This window comes from Aplidium turbinatum, chromosome 10, assembly GCF_918807975.1.
Source record: "Aplidium turbinatum chromosome 10, kaAplTurb1.1, whole genome shotgun sequence".
In the NCBI taxonomy this organism is placed as follows: domain Eukaryota; kingdom Metazoa; phylum Chordata; class Ascidiacea; order Aplousobranchia; family Polyclinidae; genus Aplidium; species Aplidium turbinatum.
This window is the reverse complement of record NC_137481.1, coordinates 22,955,272-22,978,553: the sequence shown is the minus strand read 5'-3', so window position 1 is coordinate 22,978,553 and position 23,282 is coordinate 22,955,272. Positions and strand designations below refer to the sequence as shown.

General features: G+C 38.7%; 1 protein-coding gene across 2 annotated transcripts; it reads left to right on the top strand.

Annotated features, from left to right (window-relative positions):
- LOC145778491 (phosphatidylinositol 3-kinase regulatory subunit gamma-like) lies at nt 1-23,282 on the top strand. Of its 2 annotated transcripts, XR_014290441.1 has the most exons (14): nt 1-119; nt 1,035-1,147; nt 1,500-1,723; nt 4,710-4,818; nt 7,014-7,146; nt 8,284-8,459; nt 10,060-10,185; nt 14,096-14,217; nt 14,760-14,936; nt 15,512-15,676; nt 17,027-17,122; nt 18,271-18,462; nt 19,448-19,695; nt 19,874-19,895. XR_014290441.1 is itself a non-coding variant. In XM_082589978.1 (13 exons), the coding sequence occupies exons 1-12, from the start codon at nt 89-91 to the stop codon at nt 18,455-18,457; spliced, it is 1,659 nt and encodes a 552-aa protein (XP_082446104.1). In that variant the 5' UTR covers nt 1-88; the 3' UTR covers nt 18,458-18,462; nt 19,448-23,282. The 2 variants fall into 2 exon arrangements, 1 of the variants encoding a protein (XP_082446104.1); XM_082589978.1 differs by having other exon boundaries at nt 19,448-23,282.

Sequence of the window (23,282 nt, the reverse complement as noted above, 5' to 3'; positions counted from 1 at the left end):
ACAGTTGTTTTTAAATTTTTATTCTGTCTTGTTTGAAGTATGATGATTTAAAGGAATATTAAAAGTGTCATCTTTGCCCACTGCAGCAATGTATCCACACCAGCAGCCTGTTACACCAGGTAAAACAAGTGATTTTTTATTTTTATAATTATATGTGTAATTGTGTATTTTATATCCACTAGCGTGGGTGTTGATCAGTTTGATTGGCTCAATTTGATTGTGTTGATCAATTGGTGTTGATCAGTTTGATTTGATGTTGGGAGCAGCTGACTAGACGACCAAATGGTCTTTCGCTGCTCCTGGTTAATCAGATTGAATTCGTTAACACTGAGCGTACTTATGCTTTCCTCTATGTTCATGAACTGTTTGTTATTGTGATGTAAGCTTGTTGTGTATCGTACTATTATAGAATCTGATTGGCAAATAAAGTTATTTCTCTCTCTCTCTCACAATGCATAAAATGTACAAGTATTGATACTTTTGGTCATTTGTTTTGAAATATCTTGTAGGCTACAAGTAGGCTAATTCTTATAATGAATTTTAAGAGTTTTCTTATCCTATTTCAATTGCTGATAACCAAAGATGTTTAAAAATAGGAAGTGGCTATTTTTACACACTTGTTGCCCTGGTTAAAATCTGGTGTTGCCAGAATTAGGATTAAAGTTAGGAAGGGTTAAGGTAAGGGTTATAGTTAGGAATAAGGTTAGGGTTTTGATCTGTGCCCAGGGCTCAAAAAATTTTCAAAATACAAGTTTTTGTTTTCAACAGCTTTAAACGTTTCTCAAATTAGGGCAGAATTCCTTATCTGGCAACGCTAAATATAGACACAGCCTTGAAAATATTTAGATGAATTTATGTTGGTATTTTGCTTAAACCTGGATACCACACACAGCACCAGATCACTTGATGACTTTGTTTATTCTTTGTCTTGCTATGAGCACTCTTAGACAATGTGCTTGTAAGCTTTTTGCTTAAACCAAACCAACCTATTATACCAACTGTAAACTATTCTATGTGTTTTCTTTTGTGTGCAGGTATTGAATACAGAATGGTGGCAGACTATACGCCACAGGATTTGACAAGGTGTATTTTCTGCAAAGAAAATGATGTAATCTTTGTTCAAAAGCCTTTTCGCTTTCAGTTTATGGTTTGTATTTGTTTTACGTTTTGAATGGCATAATATAGAATGAAATATTTTGTAGAAGTCACGTAAGCCTACAATGGAATTTGCCTAATTTGTAACTTTTATTGAATGAAGGAAAAATGACCAATTTTAGGTAAACTTAGCAGTTAGTATGCAAGCAGATAAAAACTGTAACGAGTCCTGAGTGTGTGCTTTCTTCAAACTCTTGTATATATATAGAGTTATAAGAGAAGCCTTTCTAGTTTGAACAATCAACGGAGAAGGTTTTTCATAACTACGAATGTTTTTTATCTGCCCCGGCAGCCATGCAGTCGACAGTAGGCTACTAGTATTTAAAATATTTTCTTTGGTTTAGGGCACAGAGCATCGACCGGAAGGGTGGCTATATGGTACAAACACAAAATCTAATGAAACCGGTTATATACCAGCAGAGTTTGTTGAATATATTCAAGAAATTATTCCACGGCGACCACCTCCTCCACCAAGTCCAGACATACTAGCCCCAGTCCCAGAAGAGCCCACCAATGATAATGATTCAGCTCCACCGGTTGTTCCCCCAAGAATAGTAAACAACATCAGGTTTGTCCTGTACTTTTGATTGAAGAAAATTCATAAATAAATTATAGTTGTTTTTTTCTAAAACGGCAAGCAGCTAATTATCACAAAACTGCATCATGTCAAAAGCATGAAAGTTATCCTCATTGTAATTTTTATGATTTTGGAAAAATTGTAGTTTGTGTGATTTTGGAAAATGTTACCCATTTAAAATATTAAATATAATCACTAGCATAGGCTTTAGTTTTGTTTTCAATGTGCTAAAGGTTTTAAAAGTAGACCTATGCTTTTTTGCAATGGAAGCACCATTGCCTTGCAAACATTATGCAAGGATTTCTGCACATTGCTCTCTATTATTGGAAAAAATATTAATAGAACCAATACTACACAAATTTGAGCATATATCTTTACAGTCCTGCACTTAAAAAAACATAAAAAACGCTTTTTAAAATCTTAAGTCAGTGGTTCCCAAACTTTTTTGAGCGCGACCCAAATATGAGTTTGGTGAACATCTCGCGACCCAAGACGCAGAAAATCTGTATAAACAATTTCAGCAGTCTATACTGTTTTCGCAATGTTTGCCTGCTTCTTTTTCTTCTCTCGTTTGACTTGTAGTAGCTTAGATTGGCAATGCCTCATCGTGTAGCCATGATACGGTAGTTGGGTCCGGTTGTCAAATACGGTACCGATGTTTCCACTTGGGGGTCGTAAGATGGGACATTCGTGGAATATGTGTAGCATTGTTTGTTCTACCGCTCCGCAGACACATATCGGCGTATTGTGCAACCCCCACCTAAACAGATTAGCTCCAGTGCAGCCAACGTCACATCTGATCCTGTTCAAGGTGACCCATGCCTTTCTTGAGAGGTCTGCTCCAGGAGGGATGGAAAGTGCTGGTATAACTGAAAACTGGGGAGGGATATGTGGCAGCTCGTTCCATTCCTGGGCCCATGTCTCCATGCAGCTAAAGTTCTTATCCACAAGCGGTGTAGCATATCGATGAAATGGTTGATGACAGGCGTTGAAGCCTGACTGGTCCATATCTTTGGGAGTGACTGTGGAGAAGGTGTTGAGGATCGAGTCTTGCATGCAAAGCCAGTTTGTGAGAGGCTTCTTCCCTACGGACATGAGCAGGAGCAATGGCAGCCAAAGTTGGTAGATAAGCAGTAGGTGTGGGGCGGAGACAGCCAGTGATGATGCGCAAGGTGTCGTTAATGCATACATCCATCTTTTTTGTGTTTCTGCTACGGTTCCACACAGCTGTGGCATATTTGGCTGAGCTGTAGACCAAGGCTAGTGCACTTGTACGCAAGGTTGATGCTCGGGCTCCCCATCCTGTTCCTGCAAGGCTTCTCAAGAAGTTATTTCTCAAGGTAACCTTGGCACGGAGTGACTCCATGTGGGGTCTGTAGGCCAACTGCCGGTCAAGTTTTACTCCAAGGTAAGTTGGGTTTGCAGTATAATATGGTAAAGGATTTCCGTTTAGCGAGACAGACATTTGACGCTGGGATTCCCGATTATTTAAATGCCTGCTATAAACAAGATACAGACAACCAGTTGTAGAGTGGTGTAGCCTACTGTAGCTCGTCTTGCTCAGAGAGTAAGTAAAAGTGCTGGATTCGTTGTAGAGTCAAACCGGTTTGGCTTCAGTGCCTCTTCTTGGTGCTTAAAAATAGCCTACGCACATTTTTTTGCACATGTCGGATGTCTCTTCTTGTTCTTCTTTGTATTCGTTTGACAACATTTTATAACACAGCCTACGTAGCGGCTTCCCTGCAACCAGGGTCGCAGATAAAAATTAACTTCAAATTAAAAAAATAGTTCAGAAATCTTAAATTGTCAACTCAGAGAGTAATCTACGTGGTACCCGGTCAATTGGTCGAAAGACATTTGGTCGACAGTCATTTGGTCGACAGACATTTGGTCGACAGGACGTTTGGTCGACAGACAATTGGTCGACAAGACATTTGGTCGACAGGACATTTGGTCGACAGACATTTGGTCGACAAGACATTTGGTCGACAGACATTTGGTCGACAGGACGTTTGGTCGACAGACATTTGGTCGACAAGACATTTGGTCGACAAGACATTTGGTCGACAGGACATTTGGTCGAAAGAACGATTTATTTTAGGGTTAACTAACCCTAACCTAATCCTAATCCTAACCCTAATCCTAACCCTAACCCTAACCCTAACCTTAACCCTAACCTAACCCTAACTCTAACCCAAATGTCCTGTCGACCAAATGTCTTGTCGACCAAATGTCTTGTCGACCAAATGTCTGTCGACCAAATGTCTTGTCGACCAAATGTCTGTCGACCAAATGTCTTGTCGACCAAATGTCTTGTCGACCAAATGTCCTGTCGACCAAATGTCTGTCGACCAATTGTCTGTCGACCAAACGTCCTGTCGACCAAATGTCTGTCGACCAATTGACTGTCGACCAAATGTCTTTCGACCAATCGACCGGCCACCATCTACGTTTAACGTGATTTGTTGAAGGAAGTGACTTGAATGCCGGTAAAACTGTTGGCCATAATTGATTGATAGAAGAGAAGCCAAATAAAAGTGTAGGATGCAATGATACTGTCGATGTTGGGATTAAAATAACTCAATAGAAGAAAAAAAAGTTTCTTTATAAATTAATTTACAACAGTCCTATTTTGGCAGATTTAGATCGTCTCTGCACGACCCATTTTCTGACCCTTCACGACCCATGTTTGGGTCGCGACCCATACTTTGGGAACCACTGTCTTAAGTAAAATATATCATATGTAGAAATGGCTTGTTATTTGTTAATAAATTCCAAGCTACCATATTTTTTGTGGCACCTGGATAACATATCTTGTGAGTTGGTAGGTTTAGATTAAAGCAGCTTATCAATTGAATTCAATTGTATTGGTATTTTTGTTTGACACACCCGATGCTGTTTTTGGTGATCCTCATAGTCTACCTATGACTGTCATATTGTTATCATAAATAGACTGGTGAATTCGTTGTGTTCACAGTGAAGCAGTGCATAACTTGAGACGTGAGCCCAGCTATGTTCATGTGCAACCAACCTTGAGTCCTCAGTCGTCTCCCCATCACAACCATGCTGGATCTCAATTGCTTCAGGTAGTTTTAAGATTATCACTTTCGTTGGAATATTTTCTTCTCATAGTTCATCATTTTTCAACAATTTACAGCGTGCATGAATATATCTGAACAAATGAAAAGCACTATTTTGCAAGAACTTTATCGTCCACTTTCGATTTGGTCCTCACAATGAAAAGAACACGCCTGCTCCTGCTAGTTGAACATTTAGATTAAGTGGGCGGGAAGACGTGGAAGCCAATCTTTATGTTCAACTTTCATCATCATCATCCGTTCGGGCATGCCCAGACAATATCAACGCAGTTTCTCCAACCAATCCTGTCCATCATCAAATTAGAAAGTTTGTGTTTCTGTACTCCGATGTCTTGTTTTAAGTGATGAAGAAAGGTTTTTGCCTGTCGACCCCTTTTCTTTACAAGTGCCGTAGTTTGGTTCCCAAAAAAGAAAATCACTAATTTTCTGTTGGTTTCTAAAGCAGTGACCTCCCAGCTGTAGTCTTCGTCTTCCGATTGTCTCAATGAGAGGTGGAAGGTCATCATTTGGTCATCATTGATTTTTATTTGTGACGTGTTTCCAGCTAATGTTCATCTTTAGACACGGCTTTAATTAATCGTTTTCTTCAAAAACACAGCCACATGCTCTTGAGCGGTGTGAAACCGGGGCTCCACTACCCGGTTATGCAAGCGTTTAACTGCATTTTTATACATCCACTTCACACTTAGCATTGACTTGTTGCGTTGAAAAGGATTTGTAGTTTTCGTTTTTTTACTTTTATATTTTACTGAATATTATTGCGACTGTTTTACCTTTCTAAATCTTTGCAGTGTTACGAAGTTTACAATGATAAATAACATCTAACCATATCATTGACATCGAATACTTGTAAGCGTGTTTGTCAACACTCAACAAGTTAAGGTTTTAGTCATGTCTCTGGGAGAAGGATGAACTTGTTTCCAAATGGAAATTCTGCATTATTATTGATGGGATTAATTTTACAGTCAGGTGTTGTTGGGAATTGCTGCTTCTGCTTCTTCTTCTGGTTGTCGTCATTAGCATGAAAAAGTTTCCAGTTACCAGGATTCACCACGCGGAGCTGTTGCATCACTTTCGGGCTGATGTGAAAAAGATGAAAGCAATGGAAACCTTAACGTTGCAATGTCTATTTGCATTCATCACTTTAATTTTACATCGACTATGTTGCCAGGAGTCATAATTGGAAGGGCATCGGTTTGACACTGCTTAAAAGCATGCTCTTTGGCTAGGCAAGGGCATGCCTGAATGTGTACATGAAGATTGGCTTCCATGCCTTCCCGTCCACTGCACCATCTCTTCAACCACCGGGTTTAAGCCTGGATGCAACAAAGCCAAAAACGTCAGCTTCAACTACCGCCACTTGCACAATACACAACAATAATTTATGATCTCTTAACATTATTTGTTATCTAAAAAAAATTTTCGCTATTGTATTCTTCAGCCAGCACATGTAATACAACACTTAACAATCATAACGAAAACTAAAACATACTGTAGGTCATACAACTCTAAACGTTGGGTAGCAATTCATTAATGAAGTACTTACAGTTGTTGAGAATCAAAAGTTTATTTTTGCAGTCATCAAACAGTGTAAACCGAAAGTGCGTTGCCTGAATTCTAGGAAACAAGTCACGAACTTTTTGCATTGGCAAAGGTCAATCTCTGTTTGCTGCTTTCGATTTAGATTCTGTGCATTGATATACTTAATCCGTCCGCCGAATCGATGGTTGATCCATCCACGACCTAACATCAACTTACAATTGATTGCACAGTGCACACGACTAATCTATTGAAGCATTGAGGCTGCTAGATGGAAACCGCTACAAACAGATCAATATTAACACAATTTGTGGTCGGCGTAAAATGGGCATGTTTGGTTTTCGCCAACTACGTAAGCTTTTCGGTATAGTAGCGGTTACCAACTATCTAGATATGCATTTTGTGGGCATTTAGCTATTTTTGGGGGATCTCGTGACTTCATAATGTATTTTTTATTTGAAATTACTCCCACCATGGCCCCTCTCATAAATTGAATTTCAATTTTTTAAAACGGGCTAGACCGTATTCAATCCGTGGTGAGAAACTTTACTAATATACCGGTAGGTATAAATTCTAATGATTGGTAGTTACTAAGCACTCGATATTCATACTTCAATGTTAATTATGATTATTTCGTTGTTTAGGATCAAGAATGGTATTGGGGCAATGTGTCGAGGGAAGAAGTCAAAGCGCGACTTGTTGACGAACCAGACGGCACCTTCCTTGTTAGGAACTCGACCAACAACCCCAACGAATACACTCTCACATTGTGTAAAGGTAGAACAAGTTATCGAATGACGGTTGATCACATCGGTTTAAATGCACGTGTTATAAATTGTTCATTGTTTCAAATCACAGATTCCTTTCGGCCTTGTCTAGTTTTTCAGGCCTGGTAGGCTTGTTAGAATGCCAAATCCAAATATACCAAGCAAGATTTCAATACCGGTATTGGTTTATTTTCTAGTCTTTTAAAAAGCGCTAGAATACTAGTTGTTCTTATTTTGAATAACAACTAACTTGTTGTTGTTCGAAATACCACAGACATGACAGTGACCTCTTTACCAAAATTGTGTTCCAAATAGGCCAATAAAAAAACGTATATATTGCATATTGTTTTGTCTTGTTCAAATTCACATAGTACAGTAGTATATACATATTTCTAGTTTTTCTGTCACGCCTAATGTCAGCTGATGTGCTAACTAAATATTAAGTAAGTTGATTCGCCTTTTCGACTTCGGGAGGAAAGTGTCTTGACCACATTTATGGATGCTATAAAATTTACTTTTTATTCTAAATTGCGCTAAAACCTTGCGAACCAGTTTTGTAGCAACTGCCTGATCAACGGCAATGCTTTTACAGTACCTGTACCACTTTCTTACGTAGGGTGAATATAAAAGTTGATTTTGGATAAGCCAACTTACCGTAATACTTCTAATGTTTCTCAAAACTAACGTTTTATTTTGTAAACTAAGTTAATTTAATACTTAAGTTAGATATTAAACGTTAACTTGTGTTAGATATTGGCACAGATAGAACACTAGTTCTTACTGGCCCTGCGTACCGTTGGTATGATTATTTTTGTTCTTTTTGTTGAATCATCGTTGTAAGACGTTGAGAATATGTCAAGCAACATCGCTTGTTGTCTGCAAGTGTCACTTCCGTTTCTTGCTAGCTCTGGTGTTCTACTGATCTTATGTTTTGCGAGTTGCCTAAATAAAACAGTGGCCACGGCGACACACATTCCAGGTCGTAGCTAAACACCCAACCAGCAAATAAGATCTTTTTTACATTGATTCAACGTTGAATCAATGTAAAAAAGAACTTATTTGCTTCCTGGAAATGTCTGCCAGAATGAACACGTTGTTTCGTCGTAATCTAACGAGCGACATGGCGAAAACAAGTTGTTTTTCACAGGTGGAAACATAAAGTTGATACGGATCTGTCATCGAAATGGAATGTACGGCTTCTCCGAACCTTTTGGTTTCACATCTGTAGTGCAGTTGGTCAACCATTATCGCCGTGAAACCCTAATACGTTACAATCCTGATCTTGACATCACTCTCAAATACCCAGCTTCCACTGCTGTTCCAGTACGTTCTGTGCTGTTCTGTTACTTTGAAAATCACCTGTAGTTACTTAATGTTAGTAATAAGACTAAAAACTACTTTATTGTTGGAGATGTGGTGCGATGACTAAGTTGGTGAGGCACTTAATAGAAAGATAAGTTCTTGTTTAGTGTTTACATTTATTGAACGTTTGCAGACGTGGAATCAATGTAAAAAAATTAGCCCTAGATGTAAGTCCTTCTTCAAAGTTTGAGAATCATTTTCATAATTTATATTTTCGGATTGGTGGAAACATCAGGTGCAATGGTTCAGGTGACCTGTTTACGTTTTCATGATTGTGTCCTCAGGCAAACTCGTCGATTATAATTTGCCTTTGAAAACCGTTTATTGTAGGCAAACAATATGCAACACTGTGACTGTGTAGTGGCGTTATGGTAAGTCGCTTGGCTTCCAACTACACGATCTCGGTTCGACACTTGGTTAAGGTAGATGTTAAAAACTTGTCTCACCTCTATCCATGGTGTAATCATGCATTGGGTGGTCGTAGTTGCTGAAGGGCAGGCTGCCGCAAGGAGCTGGTCACTCTAATGGTTAGCCTTATTTAATGTAAACCTTCGACCCTTGCACCTGCCTAGTGTGGTTGCTCTGTTGTATGCGAGTATGGAATCGCACCTACTTTTCAGTTGTACTTTGTACTGTATACAGCAAATCAGTCGCGTTTTACATTGAATCAACGTCTATAGACGCTGAATCAATGTAAATCGTGACTGATTGCTGTCGGGGTGTTTTTAGCCTTTAGAAATGTCAATTGTCAATTCTAGACTTAAATCACGTTTTGTTTGTTCAATGTATGTAAATGAAGTGGCGGTCACACCACGAACCTGCAGTGATATCAAGAAAGACTATGCTAAACAAGAGAAGACATCTTTGAATCTATTTTAAACTTTCTGCACTTCTACCTTGCCCCTGTTTTGGAGTGCTTGCCCAGTGTATGTTGGACAGTTGGAGTGCTTAAAAGCATAGGCATAAAAACAAAGTTAAACCTTTAAGGCTTTAACTAGAAAGTTGGAAGCACACCAAAGGCCGGCTATTGTCAACATATGTTGAGTGACAACGCCAAACACTTGTCAACTAAAAGCATTTTAAGGAACCTAAAAGAAAATTCCCAAGAGTTTTCACCTGTTCGAACTTATCCCTATCCCATGAAACCGTTTGTAAAAATCGACAAGTACTTACTTTCTTGAGAGTAAAGATTTCCCTTTGTTTTAACAAGTTTGTACCTTGACACTGGCTTTGATTGCGCAAGACTTGGGTGCAGGCAAAACGTTATTTGCGTTGAAAGCTGACCATCACTTGTCATTTCTGTACCAGGAGATTTTTTTTTCTAAATCAATAAATGACACTTTTCAATAACTTAACTTTGTGTTGATTGGCAGTCAAAAATTTTGTTTTCAAAATTCGTTTGCCTTAATAACGTGCCTCGAGCTTAAAATTCGTTTGCCTTAATAACGTGCCTCGAGCTTTTGATTTTTTTTCATCTGTTTTTGTTTAGTTTTTTTTAGTATGATAGTGGTGTTTTGTAAATATTAAGGAGTGTCATTATTGTCATTATGATTATGTAAAGGAACAAGAGTTGTCAGCGGAAACAATGGATGAGTTGTGGAGATCGTTGCGAGAAGCTGACCAGAGATTCGTCGAGACAAGCAATATTTATCAAGAAGTTTTTAACGATTTCACTGCGAGACAACAGGTAGGCGAGAATTTTTCTCTTTGTAGATTTAAAATCTGTGTTACATTGGCAAATCGATATGATTTTCATTGCTGTTTTCAAAACGATTTGTGATTTAATAAATAACCAAAGGGTACTTTTTTGATTTTAACTAGTTGAACTCCAAGCTTGCGAAGATTTGGATCATGTTATCAATCCATCACCTCACACCATGGACTCTGCTCACGCGAAGCATCGCTTTGAATTTATCTATTTTTATGATTCCTTGTGTCCCATTACTACAGAATATATCATGAACGTTTGGGCCATCCTTTGTAACTAGCCAATTCGAACACAAGACTTACGTGTCATCAGGGGCTCCGGACACTTCCTGAGAGTGGGGGGGTAATTTAAGCAGGGGCGGAAACGATGTTTTGACATCGACAGGGGGCTTATTGGATTATCGCATCACATATACTTCTGGGAGGTCGCCCCCCAGACCCTCCTTTGCATTACTGAAAGCTTCAGTTTCTTATACAGCGTCTTGGGCGGCATGTTTCACGCCGAAGGCGCAAAATTTTGCCTTTCAGCACGATTTAAAATCGAAAAATTATTTCAACGAATCTGAAATCGCGAGCAATGGCTCTTTAACATTTGCCACATTTTTTGAGGTTTTTAGACAATTTTGACTGGAAGAGGGGACGTACGCAAAAACTCCTCTCTGTATTCTTTCTTGGCTCAAGTCCTCCAAATTTTGCACTTCAGACGCTAAATGGTTAGATTTAAAAGATCAAAAGCGTCTAGGTCAAAGCTTTCTATAACTTAATTTATAACCTGTGCCATAAAATCCGCAGTGAAAGAAAAAGTTTTTGCATCTAGTTCTATGGTCTAGGAATACATTCAATTCAGAAAAAAATCAAATAAAAGCTAAAATGCATTAACTTTTACAACAACCGAAAATATAAAGGCATTGAAACAGTGTAACTGTAGTGGGTTTCGTCCGTGAGTGGTAAAAGCAAAATGAAACAGTTTGTAGCAGTGAAAAACTATGACGTCACACATAGCGCATTGTGATACGTATATTTTTGACAGGATACATAGCTTGGCAAAATATGACTTGGCGTTGTCTTGCGAGTTTCCAAGCTAAAACCTCAAAAGTTGTGCAACAAAATAAAAACATGAAAATAAAACACAAAAGTAAAAAATATATTAAAAATGAAATTTTCATCTCTACATTAGTGGGGGGGGGGGGGTGGGGGGTAATTTTGCATTAGTTACCCCCCCCCCCCCCCACTCCAATTGGTGGGGGGTAATCACCCCCGCGGCCCCCCTCAAACGGACCCCATGCGTGTCATTATAAGACTAAAGCTTGACAAGTAATAATACCCTCCCAGTGTAGTTTAACACATACAAACTGTAGTCATGAAGGATAAAGCCTCGACCCCAGAAGCTCAAACGACCGGACCATAGAAAGTGCCTTGTGGCCCACAGATTGTGAAAGTTATTTGGTTATCGTAATCATAATCATTTCACCTTAAGATGAAATAAGATATGAATTAAGATTCACCTTAACTAAGATGAAAGTCACAACAAGTCATTGTATTGGAAATCCGCTTGTTATTTGTAACGTTATGATCAGGTTAAGTGCCTTCACTTCCACTTGTTTCATACAATGTCTTATCTCGTGCAGATAATTGGTATCGCTTTGGAAGGGCAAGGAAAAGGCAGATGTAGAAACATTGAAATTATATCATCCTGGTTCAGCAACTCTGGTATGAATAAAATTGTCTGTCAAACGAAGTCCATCAGACAGCCGTGCCACTGGTGTTGAGCGCCATGGCGCAGACATGTTACGTTAGGGCTTGGCAGAGAGTGCTGCCTGTGAGTGGTGAAGTGCAGACGGCAGACCGCATGAACAAGGATTGCCCGCTGTACAGACCACCTCATGGTATGGAAGGCCTAGTCTCCCTTGACGATGACACCAGGCAGTGGCTAACGGCCGGGGCCCTGATATATAACATAAATACGAGAGAGGAAAAGAGGTGGTGGTCAATTAAACTTGGAGATTGGCAACGTTATAAGGGCGGCCAGCCGAGTAGACAAATTTGATGAGTAGATCTGTAGGATGGTTCATAATGCCTAACTCTGGACGTTCATGGGCAAAACCATGAAATACGCAACATTGTAATTTCACTAGAGATGAACCTTTTTCCACCAAGTTGTGCGTAGAAAACTAACATTAAATCTTAAATGTTGATGTTGACTCGTAAGGTCACAGTTTATTAGATATCTATTTTGTATTTAAAAAAATCAAGTCAGGCCGTAGGAAGCCAAATGAGGGAAGTTTTATCCACTACTTGCTGCACCATGCATTTGTTCAGTGTTGTATAGATGGGGCGCTCGACAGTGAACTGGTCAGTAGTTTGTTCCTTCCTCGCCGTATTTGCAATCTGCCGAGGGATCCAAACCACACTTCTACAATGGATGTCTCATTTGCTAGGATTAACCTCAACATTATGACGCATGACAATTTCTGATGTTACGTAAGAATTCAAGACTTTATTTGTTCATTGCAATCAACATGGGAACCTAAACATTGCAAACAAGCCTATTGCCTTTCTGTTTGGGCTGTGTTCAAAGTATCTCATATTCAAATAAACTGAAATGTTAGTTTGTTTCAACAACATCGAAAGTTCAATTGTCGAGCTCAAAGGCTTTGCTCTGACATTCATCAACTTTCTCATGTTCCCAACAGTCCACATCCCACCAAGGGAATTCAGTTTGATCAATTGAATTACACTAATGAGCAGTGGGACCGCTGTGTTATTTCGCCATTGATAAAGGGCAGTTATTCACCGCATTGCTGTTGACTATTTACAATACGAAAACTTTTTTTCACGCATGGCTCAAACACTTAAGACTTACATAACCAAATGGCAACCTGATACATGAGTTGTTCTGGTAAACAAAAGTGTGACAGTCACAAAAAATTATTATGACGTTGTTCGAAACCTACTGCGAGCACCCGGATGTGTCTTTGGCAAGACACAATAATGCCGTGTGCAAAGATGGACACGATGATGGACTTTCTTTCCGTCGACTTAATTTAAATCTTCAGCCATCGGGTGTTAGCCTGGATACAACAAACAAACTAACAATAACAAGTTCAATTTTTTTAAATATTTTGCCTAATGTGTTTTTGTAACTGTGCTGTAACAAGCATAAGATCCAAACTTAATAGAGAACCGTTGCATACATTATAAGCATAAATAAGAAACAAAGAAAAGCAGTTTCCCTGCATCCCGCCCTGGTTTCTGTGATCGTTTTGTTTCGTGACATAAATATCTTGGAAGTTTTTGCTGACTAAAGCTGCTTGTAAACTCACGACTCTTACATGGTGGGCGCATGCAGTGTGAAAATATGTGAAGAGATAAATAATTGTCTTCGTGTGGGAAACTAAAAAAAAAACAGCAACAAATAGAGGCTTATGTAACATTCTGTGGAGTGTATCATATGGTTGTTGTGATACCAACCAGAAGTGAGACGCTTTGTGTAACTCAAATAAATTTGCATAAACGGATTTTGTATCAACACAAACAGTTGAAAAGTCATCAAAAACAACCAAGCTAATGAAACCCGTGCTTTCAACATCGGTTCAACGTCTAAAGACATAAACTTAATGCAACAACTAAATTAAAGTGAATTTATTTTTTGTTGTCTGCGATTATGTATTATGCCGACAGTCAGCGTTTCGATGTTATTGCACGATCCCATTCAAGGCATGGCCGTTGGAAATGGGAACTTTGTTGCAAAAGAGTTAAAAAACTCTTCTAAATTAGGTTTTACCTGAACGAGGGGAGGAATGCAAAATATTTTGTAAATGTCAGTAGTTGTTTTTTTCAAATCTGTGTACAGTTAAAAAAATCAAACTTGAAAACTGTTACACTTTCAGGACATACATAACAACAAAACCGCCATCATCGGTTACGAAGAAACCATCCAGATGTTCAACGACCAATGTGGGAAGTTGAACAGTTACCTCGACGACGCGAGAGGAAAGCACGACGAACAGAGGTTGTTTGTCTTTATGGGATTCTAGAATGAAGTCGCGTATCGCTCCCCAAGCGTTGGGGCGCCAATGGTTTGTAGGCGGTGTAATGTAGCAGAGTGTGTTTGTGCGAGCTTTGGACATTTGTGTGCGCGTTCCTTGAAATCAAATGCAAATTTTAATTGGTGTGGTACCGCATTATGTTGTCATGTGCTGTATTGGATTTGTGTGTTGCAGCTCTAAGCTTAGGACTGTTACATGAGCCTTCTCGTGTCTGATGATTGCGGCCGTATGTTGCAATGTTTCACTTTTTCGTGGTGTGATTTTGTAGGATACGGTAACATTTCAAAGTATAGTTAGTGGGAAAACTCCAGTTTGGATATTTGGGGGTGTGTGAAGTTGTAAGCAGTTGTAATTTTCATGTTTTTCTATCATGCCAACTGTTTTGCCATGATAAGTTAGTATTCTTTTTGTCTAGTTTATTAATAGTTTGATCGACCTGTTTTAATTGTGTGATTATCACATGAAGTAAGGTTCTATTTGATCCTTAACATTTCTGCAATCTCAGACTCCTGGAAAACTTTCGTCGCATGCAGACCAGACTCAAGTCCATCGTCGGCCAGTGCAAGGAGCTCAAGGCTCAGCTTAACGACGACACAACCCAGAATAGAATTCTCGACCAAGAGCTAAATGCCAGGAAAGCTGAAATGATTAGGCTGAAGAAACTCCGCGACGACAAGATATCGTGAGTTCTTTCCCGACCACGAAATCAGTTTCGTTTTTGTATTGAATCATTCTACAAACCATGAATCAATGAAAAAAGGACTGTTCACCAAATTACCAGTATTGATAACAGTTTTATTTTCGTTCCTTGTGACAACAGACAGCTGGAAACAGAGCCAGACAGTTATCGAATCAGATGCTCCCATGTCGGTATGGCATAAAGTTTCACAGCCCTGTGCTCTCGAACGGTGTCGAACCGACGTCCCGTCGAGGGTAGTGCAGGTATTCTCACGGCTTGGCCACGCAGCTGACAATGAAAGTCGCCTTCAGCTGATGGAAGAAGACCTGGGAAATTGTTTCTTGATATTTCCACATCGGGTTTTAAGCTTTTTTATCAAAACAAACTAAACTTACTGAGTGTTTGGGGTTTGTTTTAACTTCAGTTTGCGCCATGGAACTGGAAAGTGCGATGTTTTTAACTGATTTTGTTCACGCGGCTTTATTGTGACCAAATATAAATCAACCAAATCGCTTTACTTCAGCAAGTAAACGGAAGTTCTCGAAGAAGTCCAGTGACTGACCATACTTGTTCTTCAGTTTCATGAAATCCAATAACGTTCCTGATGAATTGATCAACCAACATCTACAGTTAGACGACGAAGACACAGAGGATGTCTATCATCTTCCAGACTCCGTAGATCTTCGTGAACGCTATCCCGATCATTGTGTAGTGGAGAATTGGTATTTTCCTCATTACGGAAGGTAGGCGCCTCGTCTGACCAACGTCGCTGTTGTTGCATCGTTGCAACGACAACAACCCAGACAGCAAATCAACCGTTTTTTTACATTGATTCAACGTCTCCAAACGTTGAATTCAACACTCAGCATCAGTCAACTAACGGATTTCACAATTCACCGTCACCATTTTTTTCAAAATTTTGGGATTTTCTGGTTTGATATGACGTCACTATTCAGTGGTTCATTAAATTCAAGAGAGAGAAAATAGTGAATTTTATTGTTACGATGTCTGCCGTAGTTGAATCAACGTGTCAAAAATCACACAAAGAAGCGACTTTCCGCTCTAAATTATTAATTTTGCTTGTCCTGTTTTGTGACAAAGTTCAAACTCAACACACTGACGGTCATCCTTCCCGACAGTAAATCTGTCGCTTTTTACATTGATTCAACGTCTACAGACGTTGAATCAATGTAAAAAGCGACAGATTTACTGTATGGGTTGTAGTCTTGTTGGATATTTGCGTTTGTAACCTGCTCCATGCTTTTCAATGTAAAATATTTACAAATCATAATAATCTCTGATGTCACATAACATACAAGTCACTGATGTCACACAACAAATCAATGAAAGCAATAAAAAGGAGATGTAGCCATTGAATAAGCTGCTTCCCTTATTTTGGCATGCCATTAAGTGTCTTGTCAAGATAAAAGTGTACTTTTTAAAAAAGTGTCAATAAAAATGATGATTCTGAACCGTTGAAATAATGCCTTGTTGAGGTTGTAGCTCAGTATTTAGTAGAGAAGTTAAATTTTTGTAAGTGCTTTAAATATATTTTGTTACATTTTTACTTTGCTGTGGAGACGGAATTAGCCTCAAACGTCCAACACTTCTAGCTAGTCAAATCCACCGTTTCTACATTTAGTCAAAGTCTGTAGACGTCTTAGCTGGGGTAGTTTTTTACCGGATGCTATAAACGGTCGTCAGACCACTCGGCATGCGACAACTCAGCAAGTACATTTCAGCTACGGTCAAGTCAGCAAATGAGATTTTCAGTTAGCATCGGACTTGCTTGGTCATCGCTTGCTAAACTGAATATGCTGACTTGTGACATGCCCAGTTTCTGCTTCCTCAGTTGTTACTTGCTCAGTTTCATCGTTTGTCAACTTCAGCCACTTGCTGAAATGTTACTAGCTCTGTGTAGTCACTTGCTCAACTGCTATTTGCTCAGTTCACAACAGCTGACTCGACTTTTTCTTTCTGCGTGTGATTAAATCACAAACACTCATCGAACGTAGAATGAAAGACGTTATTAATTTTTTATCTGTAAACGCCATACCAACGTACAAGTTGATTCACATCCTTGATCTTTCCAGGCAGGAAGCAGCCGAGGCATTGTACGGGGCGGAAGTGGGCACATTTCTAATCAGAGACCGGAACTCTCCCCGTGCCCCCTACGCCTGTTCCTTAGTGTAAGTATTTTTAGTGTGCTCTTCTGGTGTTGGTGAAAAGGGCCACCCAGCCAGAAAATGTCCTTTTTTACATTGATTCAACGTCTGAAGACGTTGTTTTCATGTTAAGTGTGTTATTTATTATGATGTTAGATTTATCTTTAGTTAACGTTAATAAGAATCAATAATTACTTAATTTAGTATTTATAGTATATATTATTTTTATTATACAATAAACACTGCTCTAGCGAGTGATCTAGCGAGTGATCAGCCTTGTGCTGATGGCCGGGAAGAACACCCCTTCTTCACAAACACTACTAATACTACAAAAAGTGCTCAATGCCAAGCAAAAGTCTAAGCAGGGCGAATTAAATCAAATATAGTTATTACTATCTAACTCTCTAAAACCTCCACCGCCTGTTTCACCCTAGCATTAAAGTAAAGGTCTCATACTCAAATACTGAGCTTTGGGGAATGAGAAGATAAGGTTCTCATTATACTAAGCCTTCGGCACTAAGGAGAGTAGGGTGGCCAGTTCCTTTCTCTCGGCCGCCTTTACTTCAGTAACTACACCCACCCAATTTATTACACTCTGGGTAGAGGTGATCGGTGTTTTTGAACAACCAGTTGAAGCCGGGAGTCGAACCAGGTTTGCATGATTGGAAAGCCAACGCCTTATCCGTTGCGCCATCCCACACCCTAGCATTAGAAGGCCTTTATTCAAATAGAATAAATATTATTCAAATAAATTCTATTTGAATAAAGACCTTCTAATGCTAGGGTGAAACAGGCGGAGGAGGTTTTGGAAAGTAATAACTATATTTGATATTATTTTTATTTAATATAATATTTATATATTAATTTATTAGTTTATGCAAGAGATTGAGTTTCGCTTCTAGCAGCATGATTGTTGCTTACTTCACAATGTAGATGTTAACGATCTGTTTTAGCCTGATGTTGCGTTCATTGCAGTAATAGCAGTTTGCACTAGCTTTCAGAACACAGTTTCCTGGTAATGTGCTATGACGGCGATTCCCTTACAGGCTTACAATATATTATTATTCTTGTTTTTTATTAAAAATAGTTTTATTTTTTCGCACAAAAAGAAACTTATCTCAACACAACCAATTTTTTATTGTGACCAAGAAAGTTCATTGTCATGCTCTCAGGGCGAACGGTTCAGTCCATCACTGCCTGATAGAGAAGACTCCGGATGGTTATGGCTTTGCTGAGCCTTTCAACCTCCATTCGACACTGGCCGACCTTGTTCTGCACTACGCCCATAACTCACTCATCCCCCACAATGATACACTGGACACGAAACTGCGCATACCTGTTGGCTGCGTCAGAAGATAGCCCAGGTAGGATTGGTGGGTTAAAACGGTCACTCCTGGGTCCTATGCAAATGCAAAGATTTTGCCTTTTAGCATAAACAAATTCATTTATATCACATCGAGGTTTCTGAAGGGTGGTTGCTGGTTTAAATTAAGCGAGCAAAAAAAAACAAGGAAGTTAGTTTTTGTATCTAAATTCAAGTTTGTTATTGAATACCTTGCCGGGACGCAACTTTTCAAAAGGTACCATTAAAAAATCCCCTTTGAGCAACACAGGAAAAACGCAAATCTTGGCTGAATTAAGTCATCGGTTTGGCATCGGCTGACTCGGCGCAGAGGGTTAGGGCGATTGTAGTCATGTCAATGATGTGGGTTTGATTCTCACCACTGCTGTTGCTGTTTTTTCTTCTGTAATTACCAAACAAAGTTCAAAAGGGGGATTTTTTAATGGTATCTTTTGGAAAGTTGCTGCCGGGACCCTGCCGCCTGCATTAGATAGCCGTCATGTTTTCAAAGAATCGTTAACAACTTTTAAATGACAACCCTGCTTTGCGATGAGAAACTTATTTTTCGCTTTCCGGACGCTCACCCAGCTACACACATTCTTAAATTTTTATTGAGTTAACGTCGGCAAACTTTAAATCATAGTAAAAAAACTAGGCAAGATGGCACTGGAGTTTTATATAAACGTTTAGTTGTTTCATTTATAAGTACACATCTGTTGACCTAAAATATGCCCAAAACAATTTTATAAAATGTTTTACGTGATCTGGTTTTCTGCTGCTCTGAGGTTGAAGTGTCGAAATGTTGTCCTTTTTAAAGGTCAATACTTTATTTATAGCGCGACTGATGACAGCTATGTTCTTTGATACATCGATTCAATATCTGCGAATCTGTTTACATTGATTCAGTGGCTGCTGATATTGAATCAATGCAAAAAGAACGGGTTAGCGCGTGAATGGGAGGAAGGACAACTAGATAGCGCGGTTTATACTTGACTTTATTTTAACAGATTTCTGGGTACATTGGTGAGAACGTGCCTTCTATGCCCTGATTGCTAATTCGAGATTGGTTGCTCTGGACTACATCAATGCCTTGAATTTAAATCAACTTCTGCGTGCTGCCAATGGTGGCGCGTAGTTTTCAAATTTGATTTTGTATGCAGCCATCAAATCGCATTTAACTAACAAACCAGAAACATTTGTATCTGAAAGAAGCAGCAGTTTTCCATGGATTTAATGTCACAGTCTACGATTCAATGTACGTATGCCGACATTATTGATACAAATTGAAAATGGCTGATTTTGTTCGGTTACCTGCTATTTACATTATATCAACATGTATTGACGCTTAAACGACGTAACACTGGCACTTCTGATGTATGATGATGAGCTTCGTCTTTGTTATAATAATTCAATTTTATGATGCAACTTTTTAGATCTTTCTGCTCTTTACCTTCAAATCCACTGTTTTTCAATTTCAAATCGTCACTGGCTGACATCGCTGGTATGCAATAAGAGATCTCTTACCAGGTGGTAAAATGCGTCTTTTACATTGATCTGTCATAAATTTCCATATGTTATACAGCCACCCACATGGCTTCGAAGGATGCGTGCAATCGGAATCTTTTATGGAGGTTCCTGGACATTTAACTCAACACACAAGATTTATTCTTTGTACATTGAATTAACGTTTGTAGATGTAGAAGCAATATAAAAATGACAGAGTTTTGCTAGTTGGTTAGACTTTTTGGGGAAAGATGCACTTCATGCTGCTTTGGTTTCGGGAAAGCATCGCAAGAAAGTTTAAGGAGCCAAAATTCGGTTTTGAGAGAGTGAAAATTTGACTATTTTTTCTTGATTTGTCCCGAACAAATTGCATTTTCCCTTTTCTAATACATCCTACCAAGTGCTTCCTAGATCTGGAATTATTGATGCAGTCTCTTATTGCATACGAGCCTTTGTCATAAAAGAAATCTCTGTGAAATGTAGCAAAACGTTGGCTTTATATTCAATGCTCCCATGGCTTATCGACACAATCGATTTCTTGTGGTATTTAGCCGACGCTGTTTCACAAACGGTTTTTCAACTAAGAATGCTTGTAAAAGCTTCCTATTCTAATGTCTATAAGCGGCCTAATGAACTTATAAAAATAGCGTATTGCGCATAAAGTTTTCTTGCGTGGGGTCGCAGCAAAAGCGTCATAAACTGAAGACATGGTTAATTGTTGAAGTAAACCTAACCTGTTGTCGTTGTCGTTTCAGATACAGTACTTTTGACCGTATGAAACGTTTTTTATCGATTAGTACACTAACAAAATCATGTCTCCTGCGTTTGTTTCAATTTCATTGTTTGATAAAATGCTTTTTAATTACTCAGTAACCTGCATCTTGTATCGTTATTTTTCTGAGAGTCTTTTCAAAGTTTCAATTCTGACAGAACCGTTATTGATTCAGATATTCGGTTTTAGCTGTTTGTTGCTGCCTGCTATCATTAGCCAAAGATGCCTGCGCTGCTGCTGCGTATTGAGTTCATGAACCTCCTTGTCATGTTCTGTGGGAAACTCAGTCTTGTTAACTAGACTATAGGAAAAAAGTTAAACCACAGATTTTGAATTTGTTTGCATTCATCTTGTTTTGGTTAACAATGTTTTAAATTCTATGGCGAGTAGGGAATTGTTTGTTTGTTTGTTTGTTTATCTTTATCCTGCATTGCGGGAAAGCGGACTTGAGCGCTATGCATCGGTGTACGCCTTCCGACGTACACCTGACCCACGCTGCAGCCGACGCAATGTCTGTTTCCGGTTGTCTACTCTGCTTATGACTTAAATTTGGTACTACCCATTACTCGAAAATCGATCACTGGGTAGAGGCAATTATCGTAAAGTTTCTTGCCCAGAGAAACAACAGCAATTGCGGGTGGCTGGAGTCGAACACGCAGGCTCTCGACTGCGTGCCCAACGCGCTAACCACTCGGCCATTGAGGTCCTAATTCCAATCAGCAAATCACTCCTTTTTACATTGATTTAACGTTTGCAGACGTTAAATCAAAGTTAACAGGCTGATTAGGAGGAACTTTTTGTGCAAAAAATTGGTTCGGTTAGCCTTTTCTTCTGTGTGTTTTGGTCGTGTTTAGACCTAGGCTGGATGCCGTTTGTAGCAAACAAATGTGATTACAAAACACATGGATTGTAAAACCGTCGCCATAATACATTTAACCATCTTCGCCTTATTGCTGTTCCCATATTTAGCACAGATAATAAAATACTTAAAGCATTTGTACAGCTTTAGCAAACTTTCTATTCTACTGTAATTTGATATACTCGTAATTAAAACGCTTTTTTAGTTATTCCTCCAATATTTCTTCCATTTAAACGAAAGCCTTGTATGTTCCTGAGTTGAATTATTGTAATTGTGTTTTGTTATTTCAATTTTCTTCTGTAAGAGATATGAAGAAATGCTTAATTGAGCAAGTTGACCAATCAAACAACTGCAAATTAGATGAATTAAAAACTGTACACAAGGAAGGAATTCTCCCTGGACCGATAAAAATTACACAAATTAAGCGAATCGAACAATTAGACAAATTTTGCTCATATTGCTGTTTTCATTTGAACCATCATCTGATATAAAGAATTCAGTAGGAAAGATGCCCCTCCAGCGTATAACTGTTTGTTCAGTTAGGGTTGCGTTGTTTTATTCGAATTACCTCATCATATCACAAATATCAACAAACACAATCAAGAACCATAGATATGACTAGTATTTGTTGTGACGTCAATTTTACATCAGATTTATTTGAAATAATCCGAAACTCAATCAGAATTTGAAGCCAAAATTCACGAGGCACTTCAAATGAAACAACTTAACCTTAAGCTGAACAAGTAGTTATTCTCTGGAGGAGCATCTTTTCTACTGAATTTATATTAAATTGCGTTTGTTTCATGATGTAAAAAAGTAGCTTGTGTTTTTATCCTTAGCTTAACTTATTTATATCAAGTCATCAAATAACTACTTCTGCTCGTTTCACTGTCAAGTCCTCGCTGACGAAGGGAAATCTATCACAATCTATAAAGCAAACTCCCTTATTTTAAAACCATAACTCGGTGCCTTAAATAGAATTTGATGTGTTCAATAGCCTGTTAAACCATTTAGAAAATTCTAATATCGAAGAAGTTGGCCATTTACAAACGTCATTTGAAAGACCCTGCTTTGCTGTCATTGTCAAACAATGCACTTACCATTGAGGATAGTCCATGGAACTACATGGATGGCTACATCATGTGTTTTACCATCTTGCGATCTCGCTTAGTTTAAATTTTCCGGGTTGATCAACCAAAGGTGTCATTACAGTGCATTGTGAAAATGTTGTTTCTATCATCTCAGCCGGCAAATCAGTCTTAATTTACATTGAATCAATGTAAAAAAGTCTGGTTTGTTGACCGGGTTAGTCGTAGTTTTGAAATGTGTTCTCAAAACTGGTGCCATTCGCAATCAAATTTTCCAAGTGATGAAGTTTTTTTAATATATGGCATTGCCCAGTTGAGTGTCTTGCTCAACTTCTTCAGCCTACCATTTTGCTGAGTGATTATTTTAAGCTGTTTGGCTTAATAGATCCTTTGTTTTTGCGTTGAATGTAAGCAGCGGAAGGAGGATGTGAGTAGTCTACTGTACGTTGAATCTGAGTTATTTTTGTGCATTTTCTTTAATCGTTTATTCCAGAATGTTTGATCCGACTGTATGATTGTAATGTATGATTTTGATTGTCGACCTGTAGTTCATTTCTGATGGCAACGCGTCACTTTTGATCACAGGTAATGTAACATTGTGCCTACGTAAAAAAATGTCT

What these genes read in the sequence shown, in the direction of transcription:
- LOC145778491 (XM_082589978.1), top strand. Translation starts at nt 89, where the DNA reads ATGTATCCACACCAGCAGCCTGTTACACCAG. An exon ending in CACTCTCACATTGTGTAAAG is followed by an intron (nt 7,147 to 8,283) that starts GTAGAACAAGTT and finishes TGTTTTTCACAG; the next exon opens with GTGGAAACATAAAGTTGATA. An exon ending in CAGCTTCCACTGCTGTTCCA is followed by an intron (nt 8,460 to 10,059) that starts GTACGTTCTGTG and finishes GATTATGTAAAG; the next exon opens with GAACAAGAGTTGTCAGCGGA.